The 14,947-nt window shown below is 41.4% G+C and overlaps 1 protein-coding gene across 2 annotated transcripts in view; it reads left to right on the top strand.

Moving 5' to 3' along the window:
• Positions 1-14,947, top strand: part of ELP3 (elongator acetyltransferase complex subunit 3) — a 133,236-nt gene that overhangs the window by 62,560 nt on the left and 55,729 nt on the right. For both annotated transcript variants that reach the window (XM_077812338.1, XM_077812339.1), the window contains exon 10: positions 9,297-9,490. In XM_077812338.1, the coding sequence (XP_077668464.1) occupies positions 9,297-9,490 (194 nt within the window). The remainder of the gene's footprint in view (positions 1-9,296; positions 9,491-14,947) is intronic.

Here is a 14,947-nt window from a genome sequence, read left to right as displayed (position 1 = left end):
ACAGAAGATGAAGCAGATGGTCTGTTCTGTGCAGTGAGTGCCATCTGGAGAGGATTGCTCAGCTCTTTGATAGATGACTTTTGTTCTGTGGTTGAAAAGAAATATTAAGGTCATGCTGCTGAAGGCTGAGGGCATCTTCCAAAGACTAAATACCTCTAAGTGACGGGGGAGTAAACTAGAGTTGTTCCCTCTTCATTGTGGAAAGAAAAATGTAGTACGTTACCTTCCACAAATTAACAAACAGCTCAAGGGAATTAAAAAACAACTCAAGGCTTGCCTCTTTGTTAAAAAGTTTTGCTCTGACTCATTAGAATGGTTATTATCCATGGGGCAGCATGATTGAAATATTAAGACCGTGTCGTGTGGTCCATTGGATATCATTGGAACCTGGGAGCAAGGTATCCTACAATTCTCATTCTTGCTGCCCTTGCCTTGCTGTGCAGTCTTCAGCAAGCTACATAACCTCTCTGCGCCTAATTCTCATCTGATGTACATTAGTTGAGCTCCATTGATGCTGGTTTTCCTGGTGTAAACTGGTGGGACTTTGCCCCATCAGGTGTTGGCACATGTAACATGGCAGTAATGCTTCCTTACCTCATATGGATGTTGTGAGGATTAATTTGCTTCTAGAGCACTCTTGAAAAAGCTATTTGTAGTAGGTGAAATTAATATTTTTATGGGGGAAATAAATAACAGAATTTCCTAGAACAGAAATTGCAGACACTTTTGTGGACATTAACATGCAGAACTAATGTATTTGTTTGGCATTCAAATGCTGCAATGATGGCGTTCTAGAAATATCTCAGATGTATCAATAATAAAGGATGGGCTCCCATTAACTATAGGGATCTGCCAAAAATGAAAGGTGACTTTTGGACCACAATAATTTGTTTTGCGTTGTTTCTATATGCTTAATATATATCAAGGTCCCAGTGACTAATGTAATGTTGATAGGTTTCTTCCAAATCCTGTTGTGTATGCTCTTCATACATCATAACATGATAATTTGAAACTCAGAACAATACAAAAACTTTCCTGTTACGTGGTGCTGCCCAGTAGTTGGGGCAAAATTAGACAGAGGATGTGCTGTTCTCCACATGCCTATCTGTGCTGGATTTGAATAAATTATATGTGTAGATGGGCTGAAAACAGATTTTACTTATAAGCAGAGAACTTAGCCTTTTGGGAGTAAAATGTTGGATTTTATGGCTGTTTTCATGGACCAGTAGTTCCTGTAATTCTAGTTATACACTGTTTGGTGGTAAAGTGTGACCGCTTGATTTGTCAGGTTTCAGAGTAGCAGCCGTGTTAGTCTGTATTCGCAAAAAGAAAAGGAGTACTTGTGGCACCTTGGAGACTAACAAATTTGTTTGAGCAGAAGCTTTTATGCTCAAATAAATTTGTTAGTTTCTAAGGTGCCACAAGTACTCCTTTTCTTTTTGATTTGTCAGTAGCTAAAAAGGCTTTTTAGCATAGTTGTTGCCAGGAAAGTTACTGTATTCAACTGGAAAATGGTCTTTCCTCTCTTGGTTGCATGTTGGTTTACAGGTACCCTGTATTCTGGGGGAGCTGAAAGCTGGGTCCAGCTTCTTTAGAAACTTTTGTTAACATGATCAAATCTGGAGTTGTTTATATGATGTATAGAAGCTTTAGCAAGGAGCTAGTAACCCGATTTGTGTATCTGAAAATTCATACTGTATCTGTTTGCAAGGATGGCAGTGTTAACTTCCATGTTGTAGCCAAATTCCAGCTCTGGTAATTGCATTATGTCTACAACAAACGCTGAAGTTTAATATGGCAGCATTGTGTTTGTGTGGTTTAGTTTTACTATGTAGTATTGCTGTACACTGTTAAACAGCTGCATTTCTGAGGTGCATATGGGATTCCTATATAGTTATAACTTGTTAAATATATTGGGATTCTTTGTAATGAAGACACTATATATGTTTATAAATATATTGTTAATGAAGATAAGTATTTTTCAACAGATATTTCTAATCTTCTGATGGATTTTGTATGCTAATACTGCAGTGTTTTACATCATGTAGTTGTAAGCATCAGTGATAGGAGACCATTCTCTGTGGTGTTTAATTTTAGCACTGTAGCATTTAAAGAAAAGAAGAAACAAACATTGCAAATAGTAAAGATAAAACTAATACCCCGATATCTGGGCCACAAATTTATTTTTAAAGCATAGAGTTATATCATCCCTCTGCAGAATTGGAGAAAGTCATTCAAAGCTGTTGTAGCTTTAAAGTATTAACCTTTATTGTTATAAATTATTCTGCCCGAAATGCTGGATTACTGAGATTTGACATTGTTCATCTCAACTTCATGAGTCTAGGATGTAAGCTTAAATCACTGTTTGTTATGGGTAATACATAAAATTGACACTCTTGGGTATATTGATGTAATCAAATTGAGTGAAAAATCATTTATGATGCACAATCGTTTTAAAATTCATTTGATTTTTGTTAATTTTTATTCTTACTGGAAGTAATTCTGGCATTTTAGTAAACCCAGCAAAGGGGGGGAAATTGCAACATTTATACAATGAGCAGTCTCTCACAGTGGCATTGAGACTAGTCATAGCAGGAAGATTAAAACTGGCTGGTGGTTCTCTTTTTTGTGGAAAGAGGGGATGAATACCTAGATCCTCCACTCTTCTTTCCCTTCCAATGAGGAGCAGAATTGCAGCTTTCAGATATCATTAAAATGCATCTCTAACTATAGTGGATCGAGAGCAGCTACTAAAGTCAAGTCAGAATTGAAATTTGAGTGTGGGGAATACGAGATCATAATTAGATTTTAAAAAAAAATTTGCTAACCTGTGACAGAGGGCAGGAAGAAACTTTGGACTGGATCAGTGATACTCAGACTGAGGCTCAAGAGCTGCAAGTGGCTCTTTAATGTGTCTCCTGTGGCTCATTGTAACACATGATATTGAAACACTGTGTGATTTATTAACCAATCAGGATGCTTTTACTATGTTATTGACCAATTGTAGTTGATAAAATAATACTTAAATAAATAAACAGCACAATAAATGAAACAATGAATTCACACTACTGTGGCTCTTTTGGGTAATGTTGGTCGCCATATTAGCTCCTGAACCACTGAGGTCTGAGTATCCCTGGATATACTGAGTCAGTATACTGAGTACTTGTCCAGAACCAGGTCCTTGTGTTGCACATATAACCAGACACATAGGTAGTGAACAGATTCTCAGTTTATTAAATATCACACTGATAAAACCACCAAAAATTTGATATTCAAGTCCAGTAGTTTACCTTCCCCAACCTCCAACTCTTGTGTTCTTTCCTCTTTTTTTAATTGTTTCGGTTTGCACTGGTATTAAACAGACTGTTGTTTTCCATCTAACACCTGTTATGTTGGACAGCACTAATAGCAAGTAAAGCTGAGTTATTTTGTAAACTAATGACTAGTTTATAAAACAACTGATTGGAATCAGATGAAAGGCAGGAGTCTAGCTTCCACTTTGATGCCTCTGCATTGATGGAAAGTCAGTGGCATCTTAATGACTAATTTTGCACCAATCAGACCCTGATTATTCATGCTGGCAGTGAGTTTATGAGGTTGTGGCTGAATGGATGCTATAGATGCCATTAACTGTAATAACGGGGAGCTTCTACAACAAAGGCATGTGCTAATAGAATCAATTACTGTTCTCATAAAATATGTTTAACGGCTAACTTGAATAACCTTGTACACTGAAAGTGTATACTGATGAGTTTTTATTAAGATTCTCTCTTTGTAATTCATAGAGTAGCTGTTCATACAAATAAAGCATATCTATTGGAACCCAGATAAAGCTGCAGGATTTTGAATAGCAGGTCTTTCTGGTTATTTGTTATATTGTTTGCAGTGTGAGCATGCTATAGTTACCTCAAATATTCTAATTTCTGTTACTTTTAGATTGTCAGTTTCCTAGGCAGGGGTTGTCTTTTTATTGTTTTGAATATGACCTAGTATGGTGGAGTCCTGGTTCATGACTAGGAGTTGTTAACCCAAAGATAATTAAAAAGAGCTGACCTGATTCAGCTGAGATGTTTTAAAATAAATTAAACCAGTATGAAAACATAGTGCCCCCCTCCCAAATGCTCTGATTTAAAATTTGGCCCTACCATCAACCTTTGAGTTTTGAAAGAAGTGTCAACCTGTGTTTGTTTTATAGTCTTTAGCAAGAGAAAAACTACATCTCAAGGCTGAAGAAAATTTGTTTAATAGCTTTAAAGTTATACACAGAGAATATGAAACAATACCTCCTCCCACCCCACTGTTATGTTTCCATTTGGAATATTTATGCACATGTGAGAGCATTTTTCTGCATCCTAAAGTGATTTTAGAACATTGGGTGTCAGCTGGACTCCGCTAGCTTTGTCACCTTTTAATTGCTTAAATTTGTAACTGCTGAGGCATTTATGAGCAGCTTAGTGCTTAAGGTTCTGATCCAATGCCCATTTAAATCAATGGAATGACTCCCATTGACTCTAATGGGCATTGCTTAAGGCTCCATGAAGCTAAATGTTGCTCTGTCCTTAAATGAGGTGCTATCTCATAGTGAGGTGCCTTGATCATGTCAGCTTTTAAAGGCATCATTTCAGCTCTAATTAAAAAGCTAAGGTTTCTACCACCACTTTGACATGACCCCATTGCAGGTTTTGTATATTTTGTGGTCAAAAATTGTCACCTGAAAACACTTTTCAATTAAAATGTCTTTGTAAGACTAAATATTTTGTTCAAAATGTTGGTTTTTGATGGGAAAAAATGAAATGTTAGTTGCCCCCCACCTTTCTCTTTCTTGTCCTTTTTCCTTTTTTCCATTTTCCTGCTCGAAAAGTTGGGTTGGGAAGGGATTAAAAGGAGGGGATTTTTTTCCCCATTGAAATAACAAAAAAAATATTGAGGAAAATTTTGAAAAACAATTTTTTTAATGCAAAAACATTACCATTTTTTGACCAGCTGCATTCTCTGGTGTATGTGTTAAGTATCATAAATGGCAAGTAGATGACTGTTAGCTAAATCTGTTATAAAAATATGAGAGATGCAAGATAGCGAAGCTAGTGCTGTGTTAGAAACCATAACTTTTGACCTTGCCTTTGCATGCTTGATTTCGCAACCTTAATGGTGCATTCATGTATTTGCATTTAATTTATAATAGAAATCAATGAGTTTCTAAGTATTCTGACGGGGGAATCACACTTTCTTTTGACATCCGTTCAAACATTGCTGTGAATATTAATGTTGAACCTTATTAGAGGAAGGAATTTTTTTCTGCAGTAGCACCAAAAAACTGATTGAGTGGTTGATTTGTTATTTGTATTTTCTGTATTTCATTGTAAAGGTTTTCGGTGCTTCCTTACTGCAATATCTCACTTTTATTTTTGGGCTGCTTGATCATATTACTCCAGCCTCTTCAGATTTAATTGTATGAATTTCCAGACAAAGCATCATGTCTTTATTTTTCTCTTCAGAGCACCGTGATCTAGTGCTAGAGTGTTGTTCATTAGTCCATTCATAACTGCTTTCTTTTACACATGGAGTGCCTTTGAACTCCCACAAGAGGGTGGAAGTCTGTTATTGAAGCATGACTCTGAGTGTCAGGCCTGCTGAATTCTGTTCTTGTCTCACCCAACGCCACATACAAATCAGTGACTGGGTCATTTGATCTTTTCAGGTTGCCTGTTCCAAAAATGTGTCCAGTATTGTTTACTTGATTCACTGGGATGTTTTATGGCTCTGTTTGTAAGTGCTTTGAGATTATGAAAATTGCTACCATGTATATGTTTGCAAAGTATTATTACTTTCACTTTTCATGACACTGCTGAGCTGACATCCTAACATCATTTAATTTTGACAATGTGAAATACTTTTGGGGCCATAATGAAAGGTTGGTTCATGGAGACTGGGATAAGAGGGTTTATGTTGAACTGGGACTTGACTGAATCCTTCTTTTGGTAAAAGACTCTCACTTCAGAAGGCCTCAACAGAAAAAATTTTAAAAAACAAAACAAAACAAAACATCTTCCTGAGAACTGTGACTTGTCATAGACTAAGGTTCCAGGACTGAATATGGCTGGATATTCAGTTGATGGCCATCATTGGCGATCTTAGCACCACCAAAGCTTTTGCTGAGCATGTTGTTTGGTGAAGGAGGAGATCCATTTCAATGTAGGCTTAAACAGTTTCTTATAGCCTGTATTTTGCATGTTATAAGACAATGCTGTTATCACCTATGAATTACACATAATGCAAAACCAGTTAAGATAAGAAAGGTAATTAATCAAGTTACCTCTTCTGGTGACAGGATGACTCTTTTTTCAAATCTCTGGTCTCTGTTATGTTCTTCCACTGTGTCTTCTCCACTCTTCTATTGTCAGTCACCTGTATTTTATCCCTTGTTCCCTAACTCTGCACAGACTGTTTACTAAGTTACTTCATTCATGTACCTATCTAAGTAGAACATTCTCATGCATAAATCACAATTACTAACCTAAACTAATACATTTTTGTTTATTCTGTTAAAACTTACTTTTATTTGTCTACTTCTGTCTTCTATCCTGTGCTGTAAACCCCACTGGGTCTGTCCAGTACTTACCTTACTTGTCTGTTTTTGTGGCCTTGGATTTTGACTTGTTTGTATATCTTATAGGGTGAGGTGGGGGGAGGGGCACCTGATGTTAACAATTGCCTCATGACACTCTGCTTCACCCCTCTATTTACACAGACCAAAGATTTTACAAATAAGAGACACAAACCAGTTTTAATGGTTTACACAGCCCTGAAACTGTTTCAGCTCAGTTCTTAAATGCTGCTCAGCAGACACATTCAAAAAGCAAAAATTCCATTATATCTTGTTATAATAGCATATATAATATTCATTTCTCTAATATTATTTTATATATATATATATATATATATATATATATATATATATATATTTATTTGACTGACACAGTTCATTACACAGTTTTCTCACAACATGATCTCTGGCCATGTAGTGGTATTCCTTGGTAAACATGCCTCAGAATTCATTGGTCTTCCATCCTAGTGAGAGTGGTAAATTAGATAGTAGAAAGGAGTGGCACTGACATAATCTGAGTTCTGTTCCCAGCTCAGCCACAGGCTACTTGTGTGACCTTGTACAAGTCACTTATTATATTCTTATTATTATTACGCATCCGATGAAGTGAGCTGTAGTCCACGAAAGCTTATGCTCAAATAAATTTGTTAGTCTCTAAGGTGCCACAAGTCCTCCTTTTCTTTTTATTATATCGTGTGTCTCAGTTCATCATCAGTAAAATTGGGATAACATTTTCCTACTTCATAAAGGGTGGTGTCAGATTAAAATCCATTAATGACTGTGAGAACAGATTTAAACATTTTATTAAAGCTAATGTGAAAAGAATTCTATAATACATAGGTTGAAAAAAAGTGTGTCTGTACATTTGGGTATAGTGCTTAGATTATCCACAAATACAAAATTTGTTTTTAAAGTTATATGATACATAGAGTACATAATCAGCAATAACCCAAATTTAGGTGAATAGATTTAACAATAGAGTTTAGATATTAGAATCTGAATACTCGGGTACATCACTCATGAGAAGTTGTACAGAGATTTGGTTGTGGAAAGCAAAGTATATCAATGAGTGGAGATTGTCCCTCAATAATTGAGAATTAGGTTGGTTGTCCATTTAGAAAATACAGTCCATGAGGAGAGTATTCGTTACTTTCCTGACTGTGTTTCTCATTGGCACTTCAGCTCATCTCTCCTGGTATGTGATGAGAGCCTTGTCAGCGCTTAGTTCAGAGGTGGGCAAAGTACGGCCTGCGGGTCACATCCAGCCTGCGGTACCCTCCTGCCCGGCCCCTGAGCTCCTGGCCTGGGAGGCTAGCCCCCAGGCCCTCCCCTGCTGTTCCCCCTCCGCCTCAGCTCACTGTGCCCCCCGGCGCAATATTCTGGGCATCAGCACAGCTGCAGAGCTTCGGCCTGACCCAGTGGTCTGTGCTGCACGGTGGTGTGGCTGGCTCCAGCTGGGTGGCACGGCTGCCTGTCCCGGGGCTCTGGGTGGCGTGGCTGTAGGGCCGCCAGCCACTGGTGCTCCAGACAGCGCGGTAAGGGTGCAGGGGGGGTTGGATAGAGGGCAGGGGAGTTCGGGGTGGTGGTCAGGGGGCGGGGGTGTGGATGGGGTCCGGGCGGTCAGAGGGCGGGGAACAGGGATGTTGAATGGGGACAGAGGTCCCAGGGGGCAGTCAGGAAGGAGGGGGGGGTTGGATGGGGCGGCAGGGGGCAGTCAGGGGCGGGGAATCCGGGGTTGGTCAGGGGACAGGGAGCGGAGGGGGGTTGGATGGGGCTGGAGTCCCAGGGGGTGAGAAGCAGGGTGGATCGGATAGGGGGCGGGGGCCAGGCTATGTCTGGCTATTTGGGGAGGCACAGTCTCCCCTAACCAGCCCTCCATACAATTTCGGGAACCTGATGTGGCCCTCAGGCCAAAAAGTTTGCCAGCCCCTGACTTAGATAGACAAACGTGAGATAATTGACTCAGTGCTTCTAATCAATCTTTTAGCTTTTGACTAATGACCTTAGTTGTGGTTACTGGAATTTTAGTTGTAGTAAAACAGTATTTCATAACTTTTCTGCACACTATACATGCCTAATGGCTTCCAGTGACCATAGACGTTTGGAGGTTTTCACTTTGGAGCTGTGTATTGGAATTTAGATATGGATAAGTGAGTAGTAGGTGCTGTGTGTTCCACCTTCCCAGTATTGCTCAGCGCATAGGTGACATGTGTTTCAGTTGTTTTTATATTACTATTCAATTGTTGTATCCTGGACATATTGACAAATCTCTGAATGTTGTCCACAGAGAGTGACGATAAGCCCATTCCTTTAATATTGTTCTGATTCTGAGCAAAATTCTATTACAATGAATAGTATGACTCAGAGATCTGTTGACTTCATAATGAAGTCTGGTGAAATCTGCATCCTCACCTTTTGTGAATTTTTCTGCAGCGATCTTATTCTTTTATGAAAAAAAAAGTATAATCCTCTAAATTTAAGAATAAGTCCTTTGCCTGATAAAGATATTGGAAACTGAATGTAAGACCGCCTTTTTAAATTCTCATAATTGTGCTTTAAAAAAAAAATCTGTCCTTCTGATGCAGCTTGAATTTTTTTTTTTTTTTTTTTTAAGGAGAGAGAGCTTCTGGTTTGAAAGCCCCAGAAGGTAGTGCTTTGGTTTCTGATTTGCATTTGTGTTCTGTGTTTACAGGAGTTTTTTGAGAACCCTTCTTTTCGCCCTGATGGCATGAAACTCTACCCAACTCTAGTGATCCGTGGTACTGGCCTGTACGAGCTCTGGAAGTCTGGAAGATACAAGAGTTATTCTCCAAGCACTTTAGTGGATTTGGTGGCTAGAATTCTGGCTCTTGTACCACCATGGACACGAGTGTACCGTGTTCAGAGGTAATTTTTCTTGGTGGGCTTTACTGGTTGTTGTTTTGTCTCGGCTGTACAAAGAGTTGCTCTGACTGTAGTAAGTTCTTAACTACAATAATTATTTTTTTGTCCTTCTCCATCATTATTGCATTAAAGTTTATTAAAATTGCTGCCAGTCAATGGGTTAAACTGAATAATTTGAGCACCAGAGTTGCCTCTCGAACTCACCTACATATTGCCAGTATTCCAGACCCCTCCCAAATGAGTTTCAGGCCAGGATGTGGAATAAATAGCATTGATGGATTATGTCCTCTTGTCTGTAGCTAAGGCCTATATATCCAAACTCTAATTAATGGATCTGTGCTGCAATTGATACTTTCAACTCTTGAATCCTGCTGTCACTCCTCAGGGATGTCATAGGGTTTAGCAAAATTACACTGAGGCCTGGTCTACACTAGAGTTGGGTTGAAGGAAGCTGCCTTAAGTCAACCTGTTAATGTATGTGTCTACACTACGGGGTCCTTTATGCCGAACTAAGCTGCCTCTTATGTCAACTTCTGTAATCCACCTCTGCGAGAGCGTAGTACTTAATTTGATTTTCATGGGTCGATTATAATGTAGTGCAGACGCAGCGTTGTGTAATTTGACTTAATTGGCCTCCAGGTGGAGGCTCACAATGCTCATCTGTGACCGCTCTGGAGATCATTCTCAACTCTGCTGCACTGCAGCCAGGTACACTGGAAACAGACCCTCCTCTGCTAAAGACCCGGGAATTTTTGATTTCCCATTTCCTGTTTGATCAGCATTGGGAGCATGCCAGCTTGAGCACAGCTGATCATGGAGACTACGTGCCCCAAACGTGCTCCAGCCTGGTCTGCACAGCAGGTGGTGGATCGCATCGCTGTGTGGGGAGAGGAGTCTGTGCAGGCAGAGCTCTGATCCAGCAGAAGAAACGCTGACATTTATGCAAAGATCACTTGTGGACTGGGGGAGAAGGGCTATACGAGGGACACACAGCTGACCGTGATGCTGGGGAAGGCACCTCTGATGAGTATGCAGTTACAATCAAAGTCCAATAAACTTTAGCGGGCACACACATTTGGTGGTATTGCATGTTTACTGTGAAAAAAAAGCGAGGTGCTGCGGTTCTCTGCTTACAAGAGGCTGCTCCAGCTATGCAGAGGGTGGCCCCCGGAAAAGGCTGTTTGTGGACTGGGATAGCCCGGGAATCCTCCATGGATATCTCTAGGAAACTTTCATGGAGGTACTCTGCAATCCTTTGCAGAAGGTTTCTGGGCAGGGCAGTCTTATTTCTTCCACCATGGTAGGACACTTTCCCACGCAACTCCTGAATTAATTCTGCTGGCATCATTGCAATACACAGCATAGCAGCATAAGGATCAGATCTATACCCAGACACTTGCAGCATCTCCTTCCTTTCTGTCTGTCTTACCTTCAGGAGAGTGATATCACATAGGGTCGCCTAAGGGAAACTGGGGAAGTTCTCCGTAAAAGTGCTCTAAGAAGAAAAACCACCAAACCATGTGGCTGCTAATATGCCTTTATTGTGCTTGGCATGGGTCAGCAAGTAGTTTAAGTGGCTGATAGGAGATTGGGGCCCCACATGTGAGATTCCGCAATTTGGGAGTGAAAACGTTCCCTCCTGCCCCGTTCGTAAACAGCTTCCCGTGATGCCATGGGGAGGGGTGATTTGTTAGACTAACTCCCTCTGCTCCCGACATGAGTCTGTCATAAACTTTATTAAAAGTGCGGTCACCCATGACTTGGAGGGGCGGGCTACTCACCATGGCTGGAACAGCAAAATGGCACAGTGAATGGTTACAGATTCTGATTGTTATGGCTTGCACCTAGTGTAATAAGTGGTTTTTTGTTTGTTTGTTTTTTTTAATGAAAACGGCCTTGCTATGGAAACATTTTATGCATATACAATGGCCCCTTTCTTTTTTTCCGTGACTCACAGCTGGAAATGCGTCCTTCGGCATGTCATCAACACCTGAAAGAAGACTTCCGCTGATTAGGAGGAGGAGAAAGAGAACGCGGGAGGATATGTTCACTGAGATAATGAACGCCTCCGAGACAGCTGACGCAGGGCTGAAAGTGTGGAGGATTTTACTGTCTGAGAAGTTGAACATGGACATGGAGAGCAGAAAAGTTTCCCATGAGACTGAGTGTGCGGCGCAGGATGAGATGCTTCAGATTATGAGGGGCCAATCAGACTTGTTGAGATGTCTGGTTGAACTGCAGGAACAGAAGCAGGAGGAGAGAGTCCCTCTGCAGACCCTGGTGGACAGCCAGCCAACATCTCCTGGTGCAGAATCACCCTCCCGGAAGCATTCCCTGAGGTGTGAAAGAAAAGTCCATTATCCCTTTCACTTAACTCAGGGGGAGGATACAAAGAACAGAAGGCGCCCATTTTCAGACCTTTGATGATGTTGAATGCGGTGTTATGTTACATAGCTGCAAATGTTTCTCCCGTTCCACTTTACAGCCCCTTTTCCCCCAGGCTAACTTTTTTTTTCTGTTCTCCCTCTTTACTTATGTTTGCTGAACCTATAGTTGAACTGTTCCTTACTGCTGCCCAGACAGCCAGTGTATGGCTTCATGGGCCATGGGAGCAAGGGGTAGGCTGGGTCCCCCAGGATAACTATAGGCATCTCAACATCATCAGTGTTCATTTTGTGGTCTGGAAAGAAAGTCCTGGATTGCAGCTTTTTGAGCAGACCCGAGTTCCTAAAGATGCACGTGTCACGAACCTTTCCCGATCATCCTATGTTGATGTCGGTGAAACGCCCCCTGTGATCCACCAGTGCTTGCAACACCACTGAAAAGTATCCCTTTTGGTTTATGTACTCTTTGGCAAGGTGGTCTGATGCCAAGATGGGGATATTTGTGCCATCTATCGCCCCACCGCAATTAGGGAACCCCGTCACGGCAAAACCATCCACTATGTCCTGCACATTTCCCAGACTCACTACCCTTAGCAGAAGTCAATTAATGGCTTTTCACAGTTGGAGCACAGCAGCTCCCACGGTTGATTTACGTACTCCAAATTGATTCCCCACTGACCGGTAACTGTCTGGCGTCGCAAGCTTCTAAATAGCGGTTGCCACTCACTTCTCCACTGTCAGAGCAGCTCTCATTTTTATGTTGCTGAACTGCAGGGCAGGGGAAAGCTCTGCACAAAGTTCCTGCAAGGTGGCCTTCCGCATTTGAAAGTTCTGCAGCCATTGCTTATCATCCCATACCTGCAAAACGATGCGGTCCCACCAGTCAGTGCTTGTTTCACAGGACTAGAAGCGGGCAGCTGCTCTGTGACTGCCAGCAGCAACTGTGAATTGTTTTTTTCAATGGCTTGCAGCAAGGTTACTTGCAGGACTTCGGTATGTTCCATGCGGCGGACCCTACTTCAGCTCTGGAAATGCTGCAGGAGAAGGCGCGAGGAGTTTGAAATGCTCACAGCAAGAGTGCACAACTGACCAGGCTCTGGGGTTATGGCGTACGCGTGGCGGTTTTAAGGCGCGAAAACCACTGGGTTGTTTGCCATTGATATGAGAGAGGGAGGACAGTGCATCATGGGATGCCGATGCAATGTTCCCATTCTCCCCTGCGACAATGTTTTGGTCCCATGAGGCATTGCACGAACTTCCCAAAACACACTGCGGCAAATTGCACTTTGGGATAGCTACCCACAATGCACTGCTTTGTGCATCGATGCAGGTGCTGCTAGTGAGGACACACCCCATCAAGATAATGAGCATGGTGTGGCCACACACAATCGACTTAATTAATTTGGGGGCTCGAGGTTGAATTAGATAAAGTCAACTTAATTTGTAGTGTAGACAAACCCTGAGGTAGCTCCATTCATTCTGTTCAAACTGTGTCCAGAGAATTGATTGGCACCTGCTCTTCCATCTTTATATCTTTCATGCATTGTCCCTCAAGGATGTGTCCTCTCTCCCATCTTCTACATCTGTATGTCATCATTCGGGGAGATTGATAAGCAGAATGGATGGAAGTGGCAATAGCATGCAATCAGCACCAACTCTTATCTCTCCAAGGATCTGGTTGAAATGAGCAGTATGTATGAAGAGCAGGAAGCTGAAGCTGAATCCTGGGGCAGGGGGGAAAAAGAGGGGATGCTAGTAGGGAAGAGGAAACCGAAGGGGTGTCTGCTAAGCGCTTCAGTATTCCCCTGGACTCCTCACTGCTTCTGGATATCCACAAAGCCATGACCATGGAAAAAAATCCTTTTCTATAATAAGACTTCGCCCCTTTCTGATGACTCAGACACAGACACCATGATTCACCCATTCATGATCTCTAGGCATTATTATTGCAAAGCTCCATACTCAGGAACGAAACTGCCAACCTTAGAGAAATCTAGCTAGTTTACAACACAGCAGGCCATCTGCTGAACAGCCCACGTCTGGAGAGTACATCTCCCCTCAGTGCTGTGCTTGATGCACTGGTTTCCTGAAGAATACTGGGGTCATAATCAAGATTTCATCCCTCAACTTCAAAGTCCTCTATGGATGTGGCTTGTGTTACTTGAGGAACCTCCTAATATTGTGAGCAGGACCTCCTGCGACCGTCGTTCCAGTGGAATGTGATTGAACTGTCAACCTCCAAAAGTGAACCTAGTGTGTAGGAGACTGAGTTTTCTCAGTGACTGGCCCATGAATCTGGAACTCAGTCCCAAAAGAGATAAAGATGAATTGCAACACCTTCCAGGCAAAATGCAAACCCCACATCTTTAACCAAGATGCCCCTCAATAACACTAGATTTTAAAAGGGGTGGGAGAGGAAGAGTACAAAATAATTAAATCCATTTACTACTGACTGGTGGGAAGAGAGATTATATCTTTGTGCACACGCCATAATTATGGGAAGTGCTCAGATGTTTATGATGTTTACATAAGAATTTATATAGATGGGTGAAGTTAAAAAAGGATTGCTGAATGATTTGTTGGTGCCCATGAAAAGATGCAAAATGATGAAAATAGTAACTGGCACTTAGAGCTTCTTTTACTTGAGCATCTCAAAGCACCTTAGAGGAGTAGTTGAGGCAAACATCCAAACTAATTTGGAGATGGAGCTTGATAAATTTATGAATGGGATTGCCTGCAATAGCTGGGCACTGGATTTGATAATCCCGGATGATCCTATGTAAGTATTACCCCCATTTTCCAGATGGGGAAAGTGAGACACACAGGTTAAATGATTTGGTCAAGACCACACAGCAAGTCAATGGCAATCCAGAATAAAACCTAGGTGTCTATATTGCTAGCTGTGTCTCTGTCCACTGGCTCACACTGCCTTTTTTTTTCTTCTTTTCTTTTTTTTTGTCTGCCTTCCTAGGCAACCCAAACTGCCTAAATATGAAGGGTGAAATCCTAGCCCCCTTGAAGTCAATCTCAAAACTCCTAATAATTTCAGTGTGGCCAAGATTTTAGCTCAGGTATC

The sequence above is a fragment of the Eretmochelys imbricata genome, chromosome 3 (assembly GCF_965152235.1).
Source record: "Eretmochelys imbricata isolate rEreImb1 chromosome 3, rEreImb1.hap1, whole genome shotgun sequence".
NCBI lineage: Eukaryota > Metazoa > Chordata > Testudines > Cheloniidae > Eretmochelys > Eretmochelys imbricata.
The sequence above is the reverse complement of the archived record's forward strand: the minus strand, read 5'-3'. Positions and strand labels throughout refer to the sequence as shown.